General features: G+C 39.8%; 3 protein-coding genes across 5 annotated transcripts; all 3 read right to left on the reverse strand.

Moving 5' to 3' along the window:
- Positions 1 to 1147: 1147 nt before the first annotated feature.
- scp2a (sterol carrier protein 2a) lies at positions 1148 to 16003 on the reverse strand. 2 transcript variants are annotated; one of them, XM_042058087.1, is made up of 16 exons: positions 15828 to 16000; positions 14860 to 14908; positions 14693 to 14764; positions 14357 to 14488; positions 12624 to 12688; positions 12304 to 12430; positions 11673 to 11736; positions 11292 to 11378; positions 10632 to 10782; positions 10319 to 10466; positions 8768 to 8875; positions 5736 to 5889; positions 4899 to 4995; positions 4594 to 4723; positions 3573 to 3652; positions 1148 to 2493 (listed from the first exon to the last, which is right to left on the reverse strand). In XM_042058087.1, exons 1-16 carry the CDS (start codon positions 15876 to 15878, stop codon positions 2398 to 2400), a joined length of 1611 nt encoding a protein of 536 aa, XP_041914021.1. In that variant the 5' UTR covers positions 15879 to 16000; the 3' UTR covers positions 1148 to 2397. The 2 variants fall into 2 exon arrangements, with proteins under 2 accessions (XP_041914021.1, XP_041914027.1); XM_042058093.1 differs by lacking the exons at positions 1148 to 2493; positions 3573 to 3652; positions 4594 to 4723; positions 4899 to 4995; positions 5736 to 5889 and adding an exon at positions 7505 to 8637 and having other exon boundaries at positions 15828 to 16003.
- On the reverse strand, positions 10308 to 23620 carry uck2b (uridine-cytidine kinase 2b). Of its 2 annotated transcripts, XM_042058247.1 has the most exons (8): positions 23356 to 23614; positions 22211 to 22370; positions 21965 to 22061; positions 21727 to 21869; positions 21515 to 21612; positions 21347 to 21395; positions 20770 to 21156; positions 19330 to 20644 (listed from the first exon to the last, which is right to left on the reverse strand). In XM_042058247.1, the coding sequence occupies exons 1-7, from the start codon at positions 23596 to 23598 to the stop codon at positions 21023 to 21025; spliced, it is 924 nt and encodes a 307-aa protein (XP_041914181.1). In that variant the 5' UTR covers positions 23599 to 23614; the 3' UTR covers positions 19330 to 20644; positions 20770 to 21022. The 2 variants fall into 2 exon arrangements, with proteins under 2 accessions (XP_041914182.1, XP_041914181.1); XM_042058248.1 differs by lacking the exons at positions 19330 to 20644; positions 20770 to 21156 and adding an exon at positions 10308 to 10318 and having other exon boundaries at positions 21295 to 21395; positions 23356 to 23620.
- czib (CXXC motif containing zinc binding protein) lies at positions 16763 to 19057 on the reverse strand. Its single transcript, XM_042058269.1, has 8 exons — positions 18976 to 19057; positions 18810 to 18893; positions 18367 to 18423; positions 17918 to 17999; positions 17706 to 17737; positions 17519 to 17596; positions 17174 to 17239; positions 16763 to 17022 (listed from the first exon to the last, which is right to left on the reverse strand). The coding sequence occupies exons 1-8, from the start codon at positions 18979 to 18981 to the stop codon at positions 16945 to 16947; spliced, it is 483 nt and encodes a 160-aa protein (XP_041914203.1). The 5' UTR covers positions 18982 to 19057; the 3' UTR covers positions 16763 to 16944.
- Positions 23621 to 23712: the final 92 nt, after the last annotated feature.

Consider the following 23712-nt stretch of genomic DNA (forward strand, 5'->3'; position numbering starts at 1 on the left):
GATCATGAACTTTTAGGCCCCTGGACCCAGATGTATTAAGGGCCCCCCACTAATTGTTGCATATGTGGGAGGGGGGGTTTGGGGGTCCTCCCCCAGAAAATGTTTAATTTGTTTGATGTGATTTCCTGTATTCTGGTGCATTTGGGGATTTGGGAATGGCCAATACTTTAATTCAATCAGATTCATAGCCTACATCCTGATGTATTGATATTGAGGCAATGATTCCATGCAAAGGTTTGGGCTTCAGGGCCCCCTGACCCCTTGGGCCCCTGGGCCTGGGTCCGGTAAACCCGTGCAGTAATCCATCCCTGATTAAATGCTATAATCCTTTGTACGGCATCTTTTTGTAGATGCCTTGCAAGAGGGAGCCCAGTATTTGCTGATGAGGTATATCTGATGATACAGCTGTTGCAGCTGATAAAAGTTCCAGCTCTGGGCTTGATCATAAACAATTCTTCTAGTTTTAGCAAGGTCAAAAGAACTGTACACAGTAGTCCAGTCTATATCTGTCAGCACAAGCTGAACCAAGCCTTTATGTAAACCAACAATTACCTAAATAGGATAAAATGATTGGAGAAAAAATACACAAATTAAACTCCAGCTGATAAAAACTCTGGGACAGAAGCTCTGGGAGTGATGGTAAAAACCCATTCAACTGAAAACCCCAAAAGCCTGAGGTAATCATAAGAACTACTGAATTGAGTATGGACAGCATGTAGTAAGCTGAAAACAAACTCCTTTTTCACTTTATTTAATGGGGTTTAAACATCGCAGTTTATATGTAAAGTAACTCTGAGGCTCAGGTGACAAAGTATGAGTGATGAACTTCATTTCTGGGAAGCACATGAGACACCCCACCCACCCTACCCTCAATGTTCTACAAATTACTTACTGGGCAAAAGCACCAATGGGCACATCAGGTGATTTGGAACAAAGAAATTGTAATTATTCCAATATTTTTGGGCAGGAAGGTGACTATGGACCTTATGTATGTCAAGCCAGTTGTATGCTTCAATTTAAAAACCACTCTCCTCGCAAGGATTCTACATAATTCTTCATTTCATAAAGGACACAGGACAACATTGTGGCAGTACATTCAGAGAGTAAATGCAATAAATTCTTGAGATTGTAGAAATCAGTCTTCAAGTAGATAGAAAATTAATAGAAGCTTTATTTGATACAAATCAACAAAAGTGGCCTCCTCAACCATTAGTAAGGGGGAGGGAAATGTATCCAGTGTGAGTGCCCTTCATTTTCATTAGTTTATTTTTGGAGACAGTCATATCTTGATTCTTGGTGTCTTAAAAAGTGAGAAAAATGTCTCCATTTTTTCCTGTTGGACACTGATCAATTACAATTCCATATCTATACAGGTTGTTTTCTCAATTTTGTTTTTCATATCTTGTAAACAAAACTGGGAACATTTCATAGTAGTACCGGTATATTAGTTAAAAATATACCCTGTTCACCTGTAGTGTCTTGTTAACAGAGAAAAATATAAAATGTGAGAGAGGTATAAGAAACTACTCAGAAAAAATGGAGACACAAGTTCAATCACTAAAGAAGACCAATCGCTCTCCAAAAAATTACATTGAAAATTGCATAGACCCCCTACTACACACATTTGTGTTTTTTTCCCCAAAATGTAATGTTATTTAATTATTCTGGTGGATGACAAGTATGTAATTAGCAAACAATTTATGTCTTACAAACTGCAGTAGAAATGCCTCATGTCTCATCTGCCATGAAATTCATCTGTGGTTCATATACAATGTACCGGTACTTAAATGTCAACAACTATACTACAAATCACAATTAATCACCCAAGGGCCACTGCAATTGCACTGTCCACATTAATTAATATCAAAGTCTTCAGGGAATTATTAATGTAATGATAAAGTAAAATGGCATTTCATGTGATGGCGGCACGTACGTTCGAAAGAAATAGACCAGTCTTCTAAAATAGATTTTACGCGTCGCGAACGGAGCGCTTCAGTTACGCGCCCGGGGTAGCCTCCCTGTGAGACGTGCATACAACAACATTTACTCCTGCCAGCCTCATCATCAATTTTTATATGTACTGGAAATAGCACAAGAATTACTCAGGTTAAAGACTGTAAACAGTCTCACAAACTCACGGTAGGGCCTTTTAACACCATTTAACAATTACTTAGTGTAGTGCTTGTGCAAGAGAGACACAGTTTTGCTAGACATCAGTCTCTACAAGAAAGACAGGACCATGGTGTTTCCACACTGAGACTGACGTGGCCATAAAATGCTCTTGATCATTGTTAGTAAGCAGCAATTATTAATCTGAAGTTCACAGACAGGTTGTCAATCTTATCAACGCTTGTAAAGGGGAAGAAAGACAAATACATGAATCAAGGATGTGTGACTTCACAGCTTTGCTTTGCCAGTGGTCATCTGCAGGTTCTGAAGTTTCATGGCCATTCCCATATTTCCAGTGATCTTCAGTTTTCCTTGGAAAAATGCCTTTGGATAAAATGAGATGATGATTAGAAAAATACTGGAATGAGTGTGATATATATATTATAAACACTAAAACACAGTCTGTGATGAACACATACACATTTACAAAGAAACCATTAACAACACTTATCATGCGTGCATTGCCACAGCAAAAAGAGAACGTGGACAGATAAAGAAATGCAATTTCTAATAGGTTTAAAAGCCAGAGACTGCAATTAAACTCTCATTTTTGACAGGCGGGTGGAAATCGTAGTGGAGGAAAGAGAAAGAAGAACATCCTTGGGCAGCCAATCCCCCAGCCATCACATCATCTACACTAGTCAGCGCGAACACAAGCAGTGCGAAGGTTGTCTCAGGTTGTCAAGCATGATGCATTTTCTGTGTATGACAGACTAATTTGCAGGCTGCTGAGGCACAGTCTTCATATGCATTCGTCACACAAACAGATATTTCTCATCAATTTCATATCAATGTTTAATAAAAATAAATATTCCTAGTCTGTCTCTTTTCAATCAAATTTGATGACTTCTTTAATGGATGTGGTTGAGTTGCCGAGGTGCGCACATGAATACATTTTGCTTCATTAATAAATTAAATGGCAAAGCCCCGGGGTTTCATTAAACTGTTGTAGAATTCACTGTGAAAAGACGTGGTTTTGATCGGGATATACAGAATGGGCAAGCGGTCTTTTACGGCACAATTTGTCTAAAGAATCCCAATGATGACCCAGTGCTCAGACGGTCATCAGTCACAATGACACAAAGAGTCCATCAGCTCTGTTAGTCTATTTATCATCAAGAGTGACTCTGCATAAACAGAACTATCTGTCTGAGATTTTGCAAAACCAATCAAATTAGAAGGTGGTGATGAACGGACCCTTCACACGGGTGTGTAGCCCCTTCAGTAATGTGTGCAAGCAGTGTCTCCCAACAGGTTTTCTCCTCTGTTCTATTTTGGAGGCGGTCCAGGTAACGATGAAAAACAAGAGTTTGTTTTCTCAAATCAAAGCAGACACAATGCTGTCCTTCTCTTATTTCCAGCAGCTTTCTAAACTATTCTTGGAAATGACAATGAACACTTACAGTCTGTGGATTAATTTTCCCGGTCATCAGGGATAGAAGGTCTTCATCTGACATGGCGATGGTGCAATCTGCTTTTTTATCTGTGAGAGACGGGAAGGGGAAAGAGAGAGAGGGATATAAATAAGTTAAGATGTCTGATCCTACAAGTCATTTGGATCATCAACATCACTTCAATACAAAACTATAAAACAAAATCAAGAGGGGATAGTCAGAGAAAACAGAATGTTTACTTATTCTAAATTATTCATTCATTCTTCATTATATTATTCATTTATTTGGCTGACCCTTATATACACAGCTACTTCCATCTGTCAATCAATACAGGGCCAGTGTCCCCGGAGCATCTCAGGGCTAACTGCCTTGCTCAAAGGCACAACAGCAGCAGCCGAAAGTCCCGTGGAGCGGAGAGTCTATGGGGTTTTTGATGGATCGTGTCGTCACAGCAATGTATTACAAGGTAGGTAATCAAGGGACAACCATCGAGGCAGGATGCACTCTGATGTTTAAAAATAGCCACCATTAGTGGACATCGCCCATTAGACCCTCTCTTAGGGCTTCTACAACCAAGCAAATTCAATGTGATCATGGCTCAAGTGTCCTTTTTTAGGACAAAAAAGTACCATTAAAATGTGCTTGACTTGGTGTTGGCATGCTATAGACATTCCTGTAGCCTCACAAGGCCACAAATAATCATTCTCTGTGCATTTCTCTGTGCAAGATTGGCTTGGCTTGGTATCCACTGAGAATGGTTAAAAGCCTGTGAAGAGGCTCTCTATGTCTCCTGCTGAAGAAGTATTTGTTTGATGTAGTCAGAAAGTGTACAACATTGGATGTAAGAGCTGTGACCTTCCATATGAGAGATCATATATACCAACCACTTACTAAGGGGAAGAGAGGCTTCCACATCCACTTACTCAATGTTTTAGTACTTTCATCATCAAATTGAGAAATCAGTCAGACTAATGGTCAAGGCAAGCTTAGCTTAGTGTGACTGATGATCTTTTTGTCCACTGTTGCTGACCTGCATCGTTGGTCACTGAGCCTTTGCCGTTTTTCACGTCCACGACCCACAAGGCATCCGCCCCTTCTGGGCCACCCATCACCTTGAAGGCGAAGACGCCGCCGATCTTCTTCACAAGCTGCTCGCCTTCCTGCCAAGATGGGAATGTGGAGAGAAAACAGCTTAAAATTGCGTGCAGATAGCTCTGTTTTCACTACAGCCTTGACCTATTGTTTGTTCTCTATTCTTCCCATTTGCAGAACGATTCACAAAGTAATGCGTGTTGAGTAACTGAAATATAAGACTTTGTGGTTCAACTTTGGTACCTCTTCTAATTTGTTGCCGATCTCTTTAAAGACAGCACTAGCTTTGAAGCCATCCAAGTCACTGGCTGCACTAGTGAGCACTGCTCCAATCCGGGGCCTGACAAGGCAAACAAAGAAACATTTCCTAAGGCCTGGGGCACATGTTTAGGTTATCACATGGAGAGAGACATTCAGCAACTACTTCACCCAGGTCCAAAGGTTTGCAAAATGACCTATAGCACTCTTTATGAGACACAATATCAACAGTTTGTCTGCTGTTCAAACAAAATGTTTCAACTGAAATATACTGTATATCCATATAAACATTCATCTGCATCATTCTCTGATTGTTGTTTGTTAACATAATGTGTTAGTTTAGTAATGTTTGGTATGTTGACATTGCAGAATTATATCAAAATTACAGGACCGATAATGGTTAACCAAACTATCTAAACTGACATAACTAAAATGTCTGAAAACAACACTATGACCCTGGACATTTGGAATAATTTGGATAATTCGGATAAAGACTGAACAAAATCAAACCGACTGTATTTTCAGCATGGTTGCATAAGTTCTTTACATACAATTATACCTTTGCAGACTAACTCAAATGATTGTAATGGTTTTTCATAAAGAGGTTTCATGAACTTCAGGGAAAAGGCTTTCTGTACAGAGCAATCAGAACGCTATCAGTCTCAGGCAATCTCACAATTTAACACTTCATACAGTACTACCCACCAAGCCAAGCAAAATACACATTACATTTAGAGAATGGGCATATATAAGACCAAGCCGAACCCCTGACCATTTAGGCCAGTGAAAAGCAACAGAGAAAAAACAAAGCACCCCTCTGACCGTGTATCCTGAGGGAATCCCATCCTGTAGAGTGTGACCACCACAGCTCCTCCAAGGCCGATGTTGTGCTGCAGGGCCACCTTTGCCCCCGGCACCTGCCTCTCCGCAGCCTCTCCCCTCAGCTGCCAGCAAAGCTCCGCACACTGCGCCAGGCCTTACCAATCAATCGCAGAGAGCGAGATAGAGAGAGAAAAAAAAGAGGGAGCACATAAGCTATACAGTATTTAAAATCCATAATGTGTAAGCTTTTATGTCGACACTGTCAAGTAAGGTGTAGGCAAATATCCTAGAGTTTCAACATACCACACAAATGATCTTTTCTACAGCACAAACCAGTTTCACAGAAGTCTCCAAGTGCACTGCATTTGCATTTTTAAATATGAAAATGTGCACATTGTGCTCATAGGCACCTAATAGAATTTCTGAAATGGGAGTTACGTAACAAGTGGGATGAATCTTTTTTTCACTGGTGGCCATGGTGACTCGTATCTGATGATGGCTTTTCAAAATTGTTAGGCCATCTCGAACTCTGAAACACTAACTCAGTTCAGCTGTATTGGATCTGAAGTCTCAAAGATCAGAGTTAAACTGAGTTTGATCAACCTCTTTCCTGAAATACCCACCAGAGCTTCATCAGGATAGATCAACTCAGGATTTGTTAAACCTACTCTATAGGCTAAAAGAACTCTATTATGGCATCAGTTGAAGAACCATACACTGCAATTTGAGTTAGAAGACTGCACTGGATTAGAATGTATCTTTAATCCAGTGCAATCCAATGGCTGCAAACCTCATCCAGTCAACCACTCTACTCTCTAATATTCACTATCATTCAAAGATAAGCTCTTAAAACCCGCATGAAATGGACTTGGAAGTTTTCAGTGTGCCACCATGCAGAAGGAAACACGAGCTGAATATGCAGTGGGGCGATGTAGTACAGAGTAAACTAAGTACAGCACATATGAAAATAATAAGTCCTCATATATAGTCCACAGACAATGTTTCTTTGTGGATGTGTGGGAGTGTACATTTGTGTGGGTATTCAGCTCTGTTGCCAATAGACAGGAACCATTTATTTCCATCCATGAACTCAGAGTGACCGGGGCATATCTTTCCCTGAAAGATCCCTTACACCCCTGCCCAAATAAACAGTCCTGTGAATACTGACACTAGCAAAATAAATCCATAAGCCAACAGTTTCCTCTACAAGAGAGAGTGATGCACTTCACACCCTTACCCATTCTAATATTGGGCGGACCAGCTCTGCTGAGGCCGCTGAAGCTAAGTATTTCATCACCTTTGGCTAATGGGCTTTTTACTTGGAAACCACTGCAAGATAAGGGACTGAAGATAAGGGTAAGGACCTTTACCCAGGGCTGGTCTCATGCAGTATTGTCCATTTTTCATGATTCATATTTGAGAAGATGGGGGCGAGTATGGGAAATTACAGGGATGTGCTTCTTGACCTGGTCATGCTTATGGGGTGAGAGATAACTGCCACAATGTCTGAATCAGGATGACTGATGGGAAACCAAAAGTGAAAATCGACCTCCTTATTACAGCAAATCTTCTGCACATTTTAATAACAGACATCTAAATGTATGTGATATGTTAGGATATGCTGCTTTAGCTGCGTACTCTGCATACACAATCCACTTGACTGGACACTTGTGTTCATGTGTATTATAGATAGATAATAGATAGATAGATAGATTATTGATCCCCAAGGGAAAATTCAAGGTCTCAGTAGCATACAGACACACAACATGCACTTGATACATGCCTTTATCTGACTCCGGTGGAGACTTTCTCACATTGTGGTGCACTGCTAGTTTACAACTCATGTCCTTGTGAGACAAGTCATTTTAACACACTCAAGCATCTCCCACATACCCTCTTCTCTCCAAAAACAGACAGTCGGGTGGTGAAAGGTAACAATTCATGGTATTGTTAGGACTTCATTACAGAGAGACGAAGATGGAGAAAGAGTGGTGAAAAGAAGAGTGAAAAGCAGGATAGACACAAAGAAAGAAAAGAGAGAGAGAAATCCAATCAGTGAAGCACGTCCTCTCTGTGAGGTTGTGATGAAACGGCATGAACTTTCCCCCTTCACGTTGGCAAACTGAACCAACTGCCACCGAGCACCAGAGAGGATGACGAGAGGAGATAGGGAGTGGATGAAGTGATTGATGGAGAGACGGACTTGAAGGTGGAGAAAAAGAAAAAGGAGAGATGCAGGGAAAGAGAGAGTGGGAGGAGGGAAGGAAGGCGGGAAGACAAGAAGAGAAGACTGCGGTGCTCATAAGACTGCCGGAATTACTCTCACAGCCAGTCGGGGTTAATTACCACGCCTGGCATGAGTCACGCCAATTTGGCAGGAGAGATTGTGGAAAAACATAGAGGGGAGGCGAGTGAAGGGTGGACTGCAACTGAGCTCTGGTGACTCCTGGTGGTATCAGATGATATTGATGCCGGAAAATGTCATGCTGAAATTCATATCAACCGCCCGTTTACACTGGGTTTTAACCACAGAATAATTGGGCCTCTGTTTAGGTTATTAAACAATGGAATAATGTTGTCTGTTGTTGTCTTCCCTTGATTATTGCAGGATATCTGTATAACAAGGCCTAACATGACTTCTCCCAGGGCTGGTGTCTTTTAGATCTTGTGGTCTGCACTGCTAAGTGTCTACAGCTTGACAACTTGAAGAATCTCTGCCATCACAGCTGCTGAAGCTTTTAACTCCTTCAGAGTTGTCATAGGTGTCTTGGTGGCCTCCCTCGTCATCTTCTTGCACAGTCACTCAGTTTGTAAGGGACAGCCTGGCCTCGGCAGATTTGCACATGTGCCATATTCCTTCCACTTCTTAATGACAGATTTCACTGAACTCTGGATGAAATATCTAAGGGGATGAATTATTTTTATAGGCACTATATATCCAGACACATTTTCTCAATTCCACATAAGAAAGAAAGGTCACTCTTTGGGATACCTCAAAAGTTGAAAGGTTAAAAAAGACGCCAGTGGCTTACCTGTGGCTCCAAGGGGATGACCTTTGGAAATGAGGCCTCCACTGGGGTTCACCACCCACTTGCCCCCGTAGGTATTGTCTCCTCTATCTATGAGCTCGCCTGCCTTCCCTGTAAATGCCCAGACACACCATCACTGTAATTGGCTCACACCAACAAAACCAACACCTCAGAACATCCAGTGTTCCAAGGAAGGAAAACATGTTCATTAAATCCATTGAAAGATTCAGAGTCTGGGGAGTATAAAGGCGTTTCTTGTTGTTTTCCAATCACATATTGTACTCCAATTAGATGAAGCAGATGAAGAAAAGTGAATCTTCGCATTGTATCGCCAGAGACGGTTGTATATTAAGGATCTTTGGTATCGCGGCATGATTTATTATTAGCTGTGCAAAGTCTGAGTTGAAATGTCCAGGAATATTCCAACTCATGGAATGTCTCTCGGCCAATCAGAAACAAATAAATAGTTCCATAGAACCCAATTGCTGTATAAATTACTTAGCATTTTATTCATTGTAAAACTATTATAGTATTAGTATATATACTCTTTTGATCCCGTGAGGGAAATTTGGCCTCTGCATTTATCCCAATCCGTGAATTAGTGAAACACATTCAGCACACAGTGAACACACAGTGAGGTGAAGCACACACTAATCGCGACGCAGTGAGCTGCCTGGTACAGTGGCGCTCGGGGAGCAGTGAGGGGTTAGGTGCCTTGCTCAAGGGCACTTCAGCCGTTCCTACTGGACAGGGTTCGAACCGGCAACCCTCCGGTTACAAGTCCGAAGCGCTAACCAGTAGGCCACGGCTGCCTCTACTGGCCAGACCCACAGCAATATTGGCATTTCAAAGGCTACTGTGATCTCATCTGACACATTTAGCACACATGCGAAGACTGCACATGCACTCCCGCTATCACTATATGGTTCCGTTGTCAAACTTGGGTCCAAAAGCCCCTAATGACTAAATACTTGCAGATGACAGGATGACAGATATGGAACTCTTTGCTTTGGTTTCAGTCAAATTCATACAACACAGACCCAAACCAAATGTCTTGAGAAAATTACTTCACACCTGAAGAATGACAAATCAATTTTCAGTACAACTGCTAATTGTGCTACAAATAACAAGTGTAGTCCTTAGGCTGGAGAACATGTGTTCATATATTTGGACCTGAGGTAGACTGGCTGATTACATGTCATTTTTAAAAATGATTGATATTTTCCTTGATTCTAAAGTTGACAAAATTGAAGGGTTTGATTACCTTCACAGAAAACTGACTGATGATGTAACACAACCTTTACACAAGAAAGATCCATGAGGCTGTAACATGAGCACACAATGTTTGCTGTCTGGCATTATTTTTCTGTTTGCAGAAGGGACTGACTAACTTCTGACCATGGACCAACAACCCCCAAAATGACTACATTCACCTCAACCACGCGTTCAAAAAACACGAATGTGTTTCTGAGGTGGAGAATGAGCTACAATCAATTTTTATCATCTTTTTTTTTTTGGGATATTTAGCTTGACAGGAAACCACAGTGTACACACCTTCTTCACACAGGCCTAGGGCTTCGTATGTGATGAGCTCATTGGCAGAGAAGCAGTCATGCAGCTCAATGACGTCCACATCAGATGGGGTCAGCCCGCACTTCTCAAAGCACTTTGCAGCCGCTGTCCGTGTCATGTCATATCCCACCTAATGAGGAGGGGTGAACTCGTATAATTTCTCATGTGCAATTTGATCAGTAACACGATGATGCACTAAAAGTAATAATATGACCCATACTGCCCTGAAGACAGCCTGTGTTTGTTTGAATGTTCACTGTTCCTCAGTCTATCAAACCACAGTTGTGGTTCTCACCATTTTCAGACAGCTGTTCTCCTCAAAGGTGGAGGCCGTGTCGGTCACCATCTCCTGGGCAATGATCTCCACAGCTTTGTTTTCCAGACCATGACTCCTAACAAAGTCCTCACTGGCCAAGACGGCTGCTCCGGCACCATCTGATGTGGGGCTGTGAATTGAACCCCTTTACAATGAAGTATACTAAAAACCTCTTAAAGTAAGCAAGTCATAGTTAAACACCCGAAAGCTATAAATGTTACATGAAGGGGTCGCATAATCATTTCATTGTTTTGCACAAATATATTTGTGTCCTGATAAAACATACACTTAAGAAAGTTAAATACATAGGTTACAAGGCTACTCAGTGGCATTTTGGATATGATGTAAAAGTTTTTTTACATCTTTTTTCTGACAGGGCAAAAAAAAGATCAGAAAAGATTCCCCTGTAATACATTTATCTTATCAGTGAACTGTGAGAAACATTTCATTACATCCTTCATGGTCACTTCTCAAGTACAAAAAGGACCTTGACTTCAAGGACACTACAGCAACTCACCTGTTATCTACAGTAGCACTGATGGCACCAGTACATTACTTCCATGCACCGCTCCTGCACAGTAGTAATTAAATTACTTCTTAGATAACTTTAAGGTTTGTTGACAAAGAGGAAACCCTTACCAGCACTGCAGTAGAGTGAGGAAATCAAATACTTTTCTGGACTTCATCACCTGTTCTAGACTGTACTCATCACGGAACTGAGAATACCTGTAACAGAGATCAGAGTTCAACTCAACCACTGTTTCCAAGTCCACCTCTGGCTAAATATGTGGTTCTAATTTTATTTAGGATACTCAATTTCTTTATATATTTGAGGGAATATAGTACACTGGTGCATGGATTTAGAAATAAGGAACTGGCTACAACATGCCAAAACATTAGGAAGAAATGAAGGCAATCTTTTTTCAAATCAAATGGCCCTTTACTCAAATGAAGGAGTAATTTAACTCTGGTGAGTTCCCTATTCACTGTGTGTGGGAATGTGGGGGTGTGTTCACTCACGGGTTGTTGATTGAATGCTTATGGTTTTTCCAGGCAATTTTGGCAAAGTGCTCAGCTTTGGTGCCTGTAAATGATCAAAAATAAATATCAGTGCCTTGAATCTATATATATATATATCTCACTATGTCCTAACACATAAAACATACATTCACCATAGCATTTGACTTGACTGACTGTAGTTAACTGTTGTTCAGAGTACAGAGCACATTTTTGGTGATAAAAACTTTGCACTGTACATTGAATTTATTCAACCAAAAAGTACAAAGTCTGTCAACAAGCAAAGTTCTCATGCGTGAACTATAGCTATTGTGTAGCATGTGGCATCAGTGTTGGCAGTTCAAGTCTTGTATTGCCCAAGGTGTTAAATTAGCATATACATATTTGCCTAGTATTTAAATTAGCTCTAGCTACACTTAAGACTCATTCAAAGACATCATTCAAATTAGGGCCCATTTTTTTTGATAGGTAGAAAACTGTAACTGATGGATAAAATATCAGCACTAAGTTTTCACTTGTTCAATATGTATAAACTTTCTAAGAACTAAGGTGGTGATAGTGTCTTGTTTCCAATGTTGGTCTTTACAAATCTTACAAGTTGTCTGAACCAAACAGACTGAGCAGCCTTGCGTACCATACTTCTCCATGTGTTCCCGGCCAGCATTGCCAAACATCTGGGGTGCTGGTGGGGCTGCCACCATCCCGTAGCGGTTGATCATCACCTCCATGTGTTTGTCCATTGGACTAGTCCTGTCCATGTACTGCACAAAATGAAACTCTATATGAGACCACCATGATTTTACTTGACATTTTACATTCAAATCAACTCCCAGCAACCCATTAAAACATGAGGATATTAATGGTTTGTGCAAAGTTACTAACATGACCAAAACTAAGACTACACAGAAATATGCTGAGTAACATGGCAGTTGACATAACAGCAGACTATTATACCTTTGAGGATAGAGACCCCCTCTCCATCTTCTCAAAGCCCAGGGCAAGCACACAGTCCGCAAGACCTGACAGGGACACAGGAAAGGAAAACATGAGGTAACCGGTCATGCTCTATCAGTATGTTATATTTAATAAATCAAACTTATTCAATATATTTGAAAGACAAATACTGTACTTTTGACTCCACTACATTTGAAATATGAGCATGAAGTACTAGTTACTTTTGAAGTGAATTCTGAATACTTTTGAAGTGTTTTTTTAAATGCAATAATGTGATAGATCATCTTGAAGTAAATATTTTCACTAGTTCAATTTGAACTTGGCTGTGGTAATGATGGTGACAGCAGATCCTTCATCCCATCCTCCATGTAGCCTGAACCCAGACAAACTTGTAAGCAATTGAGATTTGAGACGTGGTCTGGTGTTAACCAGGCTATCCTCCATGATCATTGTGAAGTTGGAATAAAATTAGACAATCACCTGACATTCACCACATAGCTAGATCTTTAGCCTACATCATTAAACGATAAATAATCTACTCATAATTGAGTTATCTGATTTTGTACTGAAAATGTTTTAGATTTGTGAACAGAGAATTAACAATGATTAAAGTGTATTATTGCATCTATTTGAACAGTTGCAAACTAATGAAAATAGGTCAAATGGTTTTTTTGTTGGATGTAAGGAACTAAAGGTCTGATCAAGTCCTATGACCAACCAACGGATGTGTACCCTATTAATGACCAAATAAACATTACATTACTATACAAAAGGAAAAATACTTGTACTTCTGAATACTTAAGTATTTTCTAAAGCACATACTTCTGTACTTCAACTTAAGTAAAAATCTGATTTAGCATCTTTCACTTGTATTGGAGTAATATTTGACAAGGTGTATCTATACTTTCACTTAAAGGCACACTATGCAAGATTTTCACCTTTATGAAGCCAATTTGATGGTAAACAAACTTGTAATAAGCGAATCGTTTACCTAGCATAGCTATACAGCATAGAGTCCCTACCGAGAAAACCAGCCATGCAACTTCAAAGAGTGGCGCCCCGCCAGGCTGATTTGACATGGAACTATACTCTCATTCCAGCGTAATAATCAAGGAACACCATGGGCACAGCAGCACAATGATATCTTGCAGCACCTGAAAATAGTCCCTGTAGGCTAACTTCCAGCAACAAGGTTGAGCTGCAGCAGACGAATTGGTTAGTGACTGGATTATTATGCCTGAATGAGAGTATAGTTCCATGTCAAATCAGCCTAGAAAATTGCTACATTTCATTTTCTGTTGGTCTTATTAAACTTTCTAACTTGAGGAGACAAGAAATCTTAGTCACTTTTAAACCTGATGCTAGCAGGCGAGAAGCTAATGGTCTAATCAGATTCAATGATCTATGCTAGGCTACCCCTTTAAGTAAAGGAATTGTGTACTTCTTCCACCTCTGCCAATAGCTAAGAGACCTAGTGACAAATAATCACAACAACAAAATACTACTACCAGAGGATGAGAGTGCAGAGGTTTAATAACAAGGCAAGTGTATCAAAGGAGATGGTGGTAGGATATGCCTTCTAGACAGGCACCAAAAAGTGCCCAAATGAGACATCTGAATGTGATATGAGATTCATTAGCATGTCAAAATGGTAACATGGTTTGGTTACACACACTTCAACTGCTGCATGAACAGCAGGGAGAGCTAGCAGTGCTCTGCTCCTGATCTCTCACCTCCCTGAATGAGCTGGCGAGCCATGAAGAGTGCTGTGGAGCCCGTGGAGCAGTTGTTGTTCACATTGACAATGGGGATGCCAGACAGACCCAGGCTGTGGTAGATGGCCCGCTGGCCACAGGTGGAGTCACCTACCGAATACAGCGGAAAGTGAGTCTAACCATCACATATGAGCACAGATGTGTGTCACCTCACGCTGAACACAAACTAAGAGATCCCAAATCTATGTAATTTCATACATTTATTCATAAATGAATTAATAAGTTTACAAGGCTTAACTCCTCAAAGCAGATGTATGCAAGATATTGCTCAAATATAAGTAGAGAATAGCCTACCATAGACATAACCCACACAGGCCTGTTCTATTGCGCTGTAAGGGATTCCAGCGTCTGCTAGGGCATTTTGACCTGGAGTTAAAAAACAGCAGAATTTTTTTTAACTCATTCATCACATCCATTCATTCATCACTATGATTTCAATTTCAAAGTATAGGTTACCATACCTGCTTCTTTTGCCATTTCAGGGTAATCTCTCGCCCCTGGTTTCATGAACTGAAAACAAATCCTTACATTACCACCACATAGAAAAAGTATTCATTTTCAAGGCAGTAGCCTACTCTGTCCACCTGTATGATTTCACCACAGTTCACCATTTGAGGGCGCTCTCGCACTACAAAATTAAATACTTGCTTTGTAGTGGTGAACCATGACCTACTAACTGATATCAAACCTTGAACTTTGAATTATGCCTGTACAAGCTCTGCAGTTATTATGTCGATATAGAAGGATCTTGTAAATATGTTGAGAAGTGAATATATCCTCATATTCTGCCTCGACACTTTTGAAACACGTGTCTGTTATTTGTAAATATCAGCTAGCTAAAAATGGCTAACTTTAATTTAGCTAACGTTAGGCTACTCCATGGCCTTTTTTTTTACTGTCGATTTGACACATCATTAGGCTGTCATCTTGCATAGTGTGGGTTCGGTTGGGTTGGGTGCCTCTCACAGGCAATATACTGTTAGGTTAAAACTGGTCCAGCAGTAGCCAGCTAACTTTGCACAAGCTAATCAGGTCCTTAAACATGCAACGTTACGTACAAGCACCAGTCACAAATAACGTTAACGTAAAATTGCTATAAAATGAAACTATACCGTCAATCAATAAACTATATTCAGCTAGGTTAACGTTAACTAGTTCGATTAAGACAGCACGTTTAACGTAGTGACAACTCAGTTGTTATCACTTAATAGCACACCTTAAAACATGAAACATAATTTACTTGGTTCAAGAAGTTTCAATTAACTTTAACTTCTGTGAGCAGCTTGTTCACAACATATTCACTTTACGACGTTAACGTTACAGTAACTTAATTGTTAACCAGTTGCCTAACAATTACGTTAATACATATCCAGATTTTTCGGTTCAGTGCAATTTTAAGATGTTTACTTGGTATACCTGCTACACCTACCTTTGTCATTCCCACTCCAATAGAAAATACTCTGTTCTTTGCAGGAGCCATGTTCAAAGTTGCTCATCTAGCTCTCAGTAGAGAACAATGACAGAGTGCTAGCAGAGAATGTCCGTAGACGGGCTCTGGTGCTAGTCGAGGTTGAACCGTGTACGCCAATTATGCAACTCCGCTGTCAGGGGCTGTCATTCTGACAGACCACTCTAGATACAGCTGTAAAAACATCCAACTATTCATTCAAATTCTGTTTTACGTTTGATTTTGATTTTTTATTCGGCCAAAAAAAAGTCTTGTCTGGACATGACACCATCACAGAAATGAAACAACAACAATTTAAAAACATTTAAAGGATTCCTTGCCTTGATAGCGAGGCAATCAAGACAATGATCTGAAACATTAAGTGGACAAGAAATGGGTTGCAGCAAACAAAATCAACCTTTTAGAGTGACCCAGCCAGAGTCCAGACCTGAATCCGATCAGCTAAAGGGTACACCTCAAAGATCACGGTCGAAACATGCAAAAAGCTTATCAATTATAAGAACAATTGTAGCCTAATTGCTGTAAAATATTAGTCATTCATTATTTAGAAAGGGTATGGATAAGAATAAAAATGTTTTTGAAAGAGCTATTTTAAAATTCATATCTGTAGCCCAAGGTCTTGCTGTTTTTTTGACATGTGCTAGTGTAATTTCCAGTCAGAAGAAACCTATTGGTCAAATAATAAGAAACAAATCCCTTTAAATCTAAATATTAAATATTCAAGGAGTATGAATAATGTTGGGCTTAGTGATATGTTTAAATTAGGATGCATGTAAAGGTTTGCAGTAGTAGGCTAGGTACAGCAAATCAGCCAGATCAGTCAAAATACTAAGTTTGGACAAAACATTTAATTCTATAGGCTTTACCAAGCATCACATCTGCAAAGTAACACTGAATGTTTTTCCCTCCAACTTTATTGTAGATTCAATCACATTGCATCAGCACATTTCAACTGATAATTCTTGTAAATGATCCCTCTTCCTGCTTTTGCTCCCTGCTCCTTCATCGCCCAAGGCCAAAACCACACTGGTTTAATGGAAACTTCCACAGATGCTTGCAGTTCCAACTAAGTCAGTGTTCAGCACTTCACAAACTTGTGTGTGACCTCATAGATGCCAACTGATTCCTTGACCTTCTCATCATAGTCTGTCCAATCCTAAAACATAAATAAAACAATAGGCAGGTTGTTTTGGCATTGCTGCATTCAAAAAGACAAACACTTTACTTTTTCAAAATTTTTTAGCCAGGCACATGTCATATTACACACACATACACTTACAATATTTCAAGAAATATAATCTACTCACTTTCTCCAGGAGGTTGACCTCTGGGAATGGTGTCCCTGACTCTGCTCCCTCTGCTGCAAAACCAGCCTGGGGGAAAGATGGGGGATGATGAGGGCGTGTGACGAGTTCACACAGTTCACTGCGTTCATGGTCAAGGTGTTGCTGAGTGATGTGCAATCTTTAGTGCAAACAAATGAAAATAAATAAATTTGTCATAAGAGTAGAAACACATGCAATGTAGGCAGGTATTATTGTTGAACCCATTATACATGACAGGTTTTGACTGTCGCTTTCCATTAACCTCTATTAATCTCTATAATTTTAAGATTCTTTGTGTTTGTGTAGATGTGACATTTAATGGATCACCTGTGGCTGGAAGTCCACTGGCTCCAATCCTCGACATTCAAACTGCACCATGGTTTTGAATGTTTCATTGTCCTCTGCCTACAGTACCAAAAAAGGAAACATTGAGACACATGGATTAAATTATGTACATCCTTTTTGTCACTTGTTGGGACATAATGTGGCGCAGACAACACTATTTTTTACTCACATTATATGGTGTAATTGTGTCTTTCAGGATATCTACAGGGAACATGTGAAACATAGGAGATACCATTAGCATAACTTTAATACAAACTGTAGAAGATGCAAAAAATCTTTGATTATGTTATATTAATGGTATCCATGTGTATGTTACCCCAAATTGGAATACAAACACAAGAGGTATACACTGCACAATAATTAACCAGCATGGGTACTTACCAATTGAGTTTTCTCGTGAACAAAGCTTGCATTTCTGGACCATACTTGCACTTCCTCGTCCACCTTTGAGTGGTGTACTTTCCTGTGCAGAGAAATATCACAGGATTTGCTTCGCTTTGTTACAGTTACAACAAATTCAAATTGAGCAAAACAATAAAATGTGTTCACAATAAAAATGTGTAGTGAAAGCCTGAGAACAGTACCTTGGATTCTTCAACTTAAACTAGATCATTACACATTGCTACTCAATATAACATTCAACATTTAAATATTTCAGTAATTTGGGAAATCCAAAGAACAGCACTGAATACTGGGATTTCTGGATGGAAAACAACAAGAGTCCCAAACAATACAGCTTTTGTTCATCATCATCATCATCATCATCATTATTATTATTCCTGAGGCACGAAAGATAAACAATTTTACTTGTAAAAACTGATTTTGCTTACCATGAGGTTCACATACTGCCATTTGTCTGGGACCTCCCCGCAATTTCCACACTTAAGCTGATCAGAGGACCGAACAGATACACATTACAGATCACACAAGCAGGTGCCAATGAGCATACTACGTGGACGAGCTACGATGCAAAGATATGCAGTTTAAACGGCATGGTAGACAGGAAATGTAAGTTAGTATAATATTTCGCATTACACGCCAATCAAGCACATATTTAGTTCAAGTTGTGATTATGACAAATACGCCCAGTGCAGAGTAAAACATAAGTTCACTGGCCAGTAACCCTTCAAATCTTCATGTAGCAGAAGCTTTAAACGTAACGTAGACTACAACATCAGTTGAGATAGACTTTTGTCTAGGTTTGTAAAATAGCATGTTTCAAATTCACTTCTACATGTCATTCTATGCATCCAGTTTTCTGAGCTAATGATACCTTTAAAAACCACCTGAAGTCGTCCCCCACAGGTCGTACATTTGTGACATTTTCTAAAGTGGCTTTGAATTGCAGTCCAAATTTCTGCATGAAAGTAATACATGTGATTAATTGAATGTATAAACACTGAATGAACCATGACAGCAACACTTATACCCAAACTTACCACCATCTTGGAATAATAGTTCTAGTCAAGCATGCACGCCTGCATACGTAAACGTAGGCTGTGCGCAAGCGCTGTCAAACACTCTCGAGTGGCTGGCTCTCCTGGGCTCATTCGAATCTATGCAGCGCTGCGCAGCTCTGGCTAAACGTGATGCCAAACATACATTGTTAAGTCCAGCATGCATCACGTTTAGCCATATCTGGCCAACGCAGCACGAAGTCGAACGAGCCTTCATTCTGTCGTAAACCAATGTGGAAGTTACTGTGCATGTTCAAGCATATACTGTGCAAATTAAAGCATGTACCGACACAAACAGGTAGTCCATTACAGAAGACAAAAACAACGACATAGGCCTAAGATACAAAACATTTATTTCGTCTTCTGACAAATTATACAGTTACATGTACCACATGAGTATGCAATTATATCCACCTACTCATCTGGAGATCACTCACTGCGTTACACAGTTCAATATGGTAAATTTCGCAGCTTCGCCTACCATTTAATATGATCGATTAAATCTCCTTAAAATGCTCACAATTAAATGGAAAAAATATGCTAGGCATTACTCTGCATTTTGGTGTGAAAAGTGATACATGATACAAAAAGATCAGACCAAACCACGCAAAGTTTGAATCTACTTATCCACAGGATAACTCCAGGAATTCTGACCAGATAATGCTAGAGACGACCAATGTGACAACACATGGCTCATTTTCTCCAAGAAAAGGTCAGAAAATATTCATATTCATTTGTTAAGGTCCTCTTATTCAAGTCTTTCCCAGTTTTTGGATTTTCACCACTGCAATCTGCTTTAGAAAAGCTGAGGTACTTTACATCGAGTGCCACAAAACTGTCCCCATTTGCACCAGTTACATTAGCTTTTGAAAGTAATTTTCAATTAAATATACATGTAAATTGCAACCTTATTTAATTTAAATATGATTAACATGCCATCTAAACAAAACAATAGAACCAAACTGACAAATCTAATGAAACCCTGAAAGAAAAAAAAAAAAAAAAAAAAAAAAACTCAGGTAAATTACAGTAAAAGTACAAAAGTAAAAACCCAGATTGGATTTATTCATTGCTTAGTCTACGAAAGACTACGGAGCCCCTAAGGGAACATGAGCAAAACAAAATCTAAAGTTTAGTTTCATGTGCGCACGTGAAAGTTTCATGTGAAAAGGTTTTGCATGCGCACACAAAACTTTCATGTGCGCACATGAAAGTTTCACGTGAGCACATGAAACTAAACTTTAGATTTTTTTTGCTCATGTCCCCTTAGGGGCTCCGTGAAAGACAAAGAACTAGGCCCAGAGTTTGAAAATAACATTTTTTTTTCTCCATGTTGCAATCAGTTCTTTGACATGAACCTCCTTTCACATGTAACACATGATGGCAAGATGCCAGTCACCAGGGTGCAGGGAGACAAAGCTGGAACCTCAAAAGCCTCACCTCTAGTCTCCTCCATCCACTTTATTTGATGATGCAGTTCAAGGCGGGACAAGACACAATGGGAAAGCAGTGAATTTTAAGATAGCATTTCCCCGCTCAACCCATTTCCAATCCCCCTACTCAGAAATTATAAACTGAACACCCATCACCACAAAAACACATTTTGCTGAATTCCATTGTATTTCCTTAGATCAAACCCAGGAAGGATTTCCTTAAAAAAAAAAAAAAAAAAAAACATTTAAAAACTAGATATTTCAGTACAAGTCCACATTTGTAATCATAGCTCTTCTGAGACAAGTCCACATTTGTAATCATAGCTCTTCTGAGACAACTTACCTATATCAGCTTTTTTTTTTTTTTTTTTTTTTTTTTTTAAACAGAATCCATTTCCTTCTTTCTTCAAATCACTTTGTTTTTTTTTATAAATAAAACAAACTGTTTTGCTATTATGGGAACCATTATAAAGTCCTAAAATGTTAAACAATACAAATGCATGTAAATCCTGCCAAGGCCATGTCATTTTCGCCTTGTCCCCCCATCCACAGGCATTGCATATGGTCCTCCTTCTGAAGAGGACAAAGACTGAACATCAATGGGGCCTGCTGGACTCTGAAGTCCTCCGTTTCCGTGGTGTCACATGACCGTTCATGCAACCACTCTGTCGTTTGGAGAATCCACCATTCATAATGTCCTGTATGTGCTGCACGATCAAGTTTATTGCCACTGAAAAATGAAAGACAGCTTACACCATTGCCAGACATTAGTCCATTACATTTCATGGTCCATTATAAATATAAGAAGAAACATTCCTTCTCTTTGTGGCTTGTCAACAGCAGAGAACCCCCCCCCCCACACACACACAGTCTCAAAACTCAAACAATGCTGTCATACTGTAGAAGAGATGCATCCTTACCAAGATTGTCTGCTCCTCGGGGAATGATGACGTCTGCATATTTCTTTGTCTAGAAACAATACATACGTAACTACATACACAAAATAGAAAGTAAAAGCAACATCTGACTAACTGTAGGTATGAGAGTCTGAGGATTAACAGAGGGACAGGTAAGAGCAGCAAACTCACTGGCAGGCAGAACTCCTCAAAAGCTGGCTTCACAAAAGTTATATACTGGGTCAACACCTGTTCTAGGTCTCTGCCACGTTCTTCAATGTCCCTTAAAACTGGCCCAAGCATAAACAATGCATGCCATTATAAATGTGTAATACAGACACCAACACAACTTATTCAGTTTAAATTTCAGAGCCATTGCTTTTCTTGCATGCATGGGGTCTCACCTCTTCGAGAGAGACGAGTGTCTGCATCTGTGTCCACAAAAAGCTTCATCTGAAAGAGGTCTCTGATCTCCTGGGAGTAAAATATAAGGATGCCCTCGAACAGCACTACATCAGCTGGGTACAGGGTCACAAACTCATCCTTTCTGAAATCAGCAATGAAAGAAATGCATTCTTTAGATTGATCATTTTACAGCGATTAACAGCTCTGAACCTGAAGAGTTCAAGGTATTTTTAAGACCTGGAATGGGTGATAAAGTCATATACTGGAATCTGAACGGTCTTTCCCTGAATGATGTCATGTAGTGTCTTCTTGATGAGTTCATTGTCAAAAGCATCTGTCAATGCAATCGAAAACAATACAGAATCAAATGTATGAGACAGGATACCAATGATAAAACAACTCTGAACAAAAAAAAAACAAGACAAAAGAAAGCAACAGAAATGATTGTTCATGTCATTTTGGGTCCAATGGGTTTTATCTTACCTGGGTGGTCAAAGTTGAATTGGCCTTTGATTGCTTTGGCTTTTTGTTCAGGGGTGAGCTCTTTGTAGAAGCTGTCCTGGCTGAGGGTGGCCACCTGGCGTTGGTGATGGTCAATCTTATTCTGCCCCAGCAGCTCCATAATCTTCGCACATACTGAGGACTGCCAGAGTTAAGCATTAGTAAATTTCATGTAAGTTCATTGGTGACCAAATCATAAGCAGTAAGAATTTATTGAGGCAGGAATGTTTCCAAGCTAAGTGGGTCATCTCATGTGTTAGACCACTCTGAAGTCAACCAACACCACATTCCATGTAAGGGAATTCCATGGGACATGTGGCACAGGTCCAATTTAACTAACTTTATAAAATGGAACACCCAGTAAAGTTTTTGGGACTTCATCAAAGACTTTAGGGACTGGTGTACACTACCTATTCTTGTGTCAAAATGTAACTGATGTAAACCGATACATTAACAATTAATCTCAATTTAGAAACTAAAATAGAGTAGGCTACCAACAACCACATCGGCCACTATTACTGGAGCCATATAGTCTTGACAGAAAGGAGCTTTATTATTGTTTTGTCTCCATTTCCTTAAACGGAGATCAACGACTTTAGGCCACCGACGTCATTTTATAAATATTACCATGCACATCCCAGGTACTTCCTCCTCCCGACGGACGATAACGTTACCTAGCTAACATTAGCCCATGCCCCGGACCATAGAATATCTGAAGTCGCACGTGTCAATCTGATATTATCCAGATGGAGGAAGAGTTCCATTTCAGTGCAGGAAAAAAACATTTCAAACGCATTAAATGTAAAATCATGGGGCTATGTTTAATCTATGGAATATTGCTCTGCCACGCAATGTTATTTCCAGCCAACGTTAGCTCCACTTAGCTATTCGGCTGAGCCAATGTTAGTCACGTAAGTTTGTCAACAAGGCCATAATATATAATAATTATGCGACTCATTGACAGTAACTACGTTAAGGTTCAATGACCAAAGAGAAACACATTAATTTTCCCGGGAAAACGTTAACGTTATACAAGACACGATACCACTGCATGGCTTTCTAGCGAAAACCTGGGGTCTAGATTAGTCACAAATTCACTTGAAGTTAATATAAATATCAATACTAACCTTGCCACTAGCTGTTCCTCCAGATACGCCGATAAGAAAAGGTTGTTTGCTTATCTGTTCATTTTCAGTGGATCTGAGCCGTGTCTCACTGTCCCCAGCCATGCTCGCAAATGGCTTAACAAATAAGAAGTGCAACCTGTTAATAGTTCCGAAGTGGAAACATGTACCATCCCCCACGGACCCCCATTTAAACTTTCCGATTCGGTCAACAATGAGCCTACACTGAACAAAAAATGTATACATCACCAAACGCCATAAACCCGGATATGTAATAGATCTTATCTCTTCAATTGGTCCACTTTATTTTATAATAATAAATAATGGAAGTGCCCTCTACGTCACTTCAACTCAACCTAT

Source organism: Alosa sapidissima, chromosome 1 (genome assembly GCF_018492685.1).
Source record: "Alosa sapidissima isolate fAloSap1 chromosome 1, fAloSap1.pri, whole genome shotgun sequence".
In the NCBI taxonomy this organism is placed as follows: Eukaryota; Metazoa; Chordata; class Actinopteri; order Clupeiformes; family Clupeidae; genus Alosa; species Alosa sapidissima.

Excerpts from the sequence above, each read along its gene's own strand:
- scp2a (XM_042058087.1), bottom strand. The coding sequence starts at position 15,878 with ATGGCTCCTGCAAAGAACAGAGTATTTTCTATTGGAGTGGGAATGACA. Across the intron at positions 14,909-15,827 it reads TTGGAGTGGGAATGACAAAG|TTCATGAAACCAGGGGCGAG; the intron begins GTAGGTGTAGCA and ends ATTTGTTTTCAG. Across the intron at positions 8,876-10,318 it reads CCTAGGCCTGTGTGAAGAAG|GGAAGGCAGGCGAGCTCATA; the intron begins GTGTGTACACTG and ends GGGCATTTACAG.
- czib (XM_042058269.1), bottom strand. Across the intron at positions 18,000-18,366 it reads GGCAGTATGTGAACCTCATG|GAAAGTACACCACTCAAAGG; the intron begins GTAAGCAAAATC and ends TTCTCTGCACAG. Across the intron at positions 17,240-17,518 it reads CAGTGGACTTCCAGCCACAG|GCTGGTTTTGCAGCAGAGGG; the intron begins GTGATCCATTAA and ends TCTTTCCCCCAG.
- uck2b (XM_042058247.1), bottom strand. The coding sequence starts at position 23,598 with ATGTATACATTTTTTGTTCAGTGTAGGCTCATTGTTGACCGAATCGGA. Across the intron at positions 22,371-23,355 it reads GAGGAACAGCTAGTGGCAAG|TCCTCAGTATGTGCGAAGAT; the intron begins GTTAGTATTGAT and ends TAACTCTGGCAG. Across the intron at positions 21,613-21,726 it reads CACTCGTCTCTCTCGAAGAG|TTTTAAGGGACATTGAAGAA; the intron begins GTGAGACCCCAT and ends TGCTTGGGCCAG.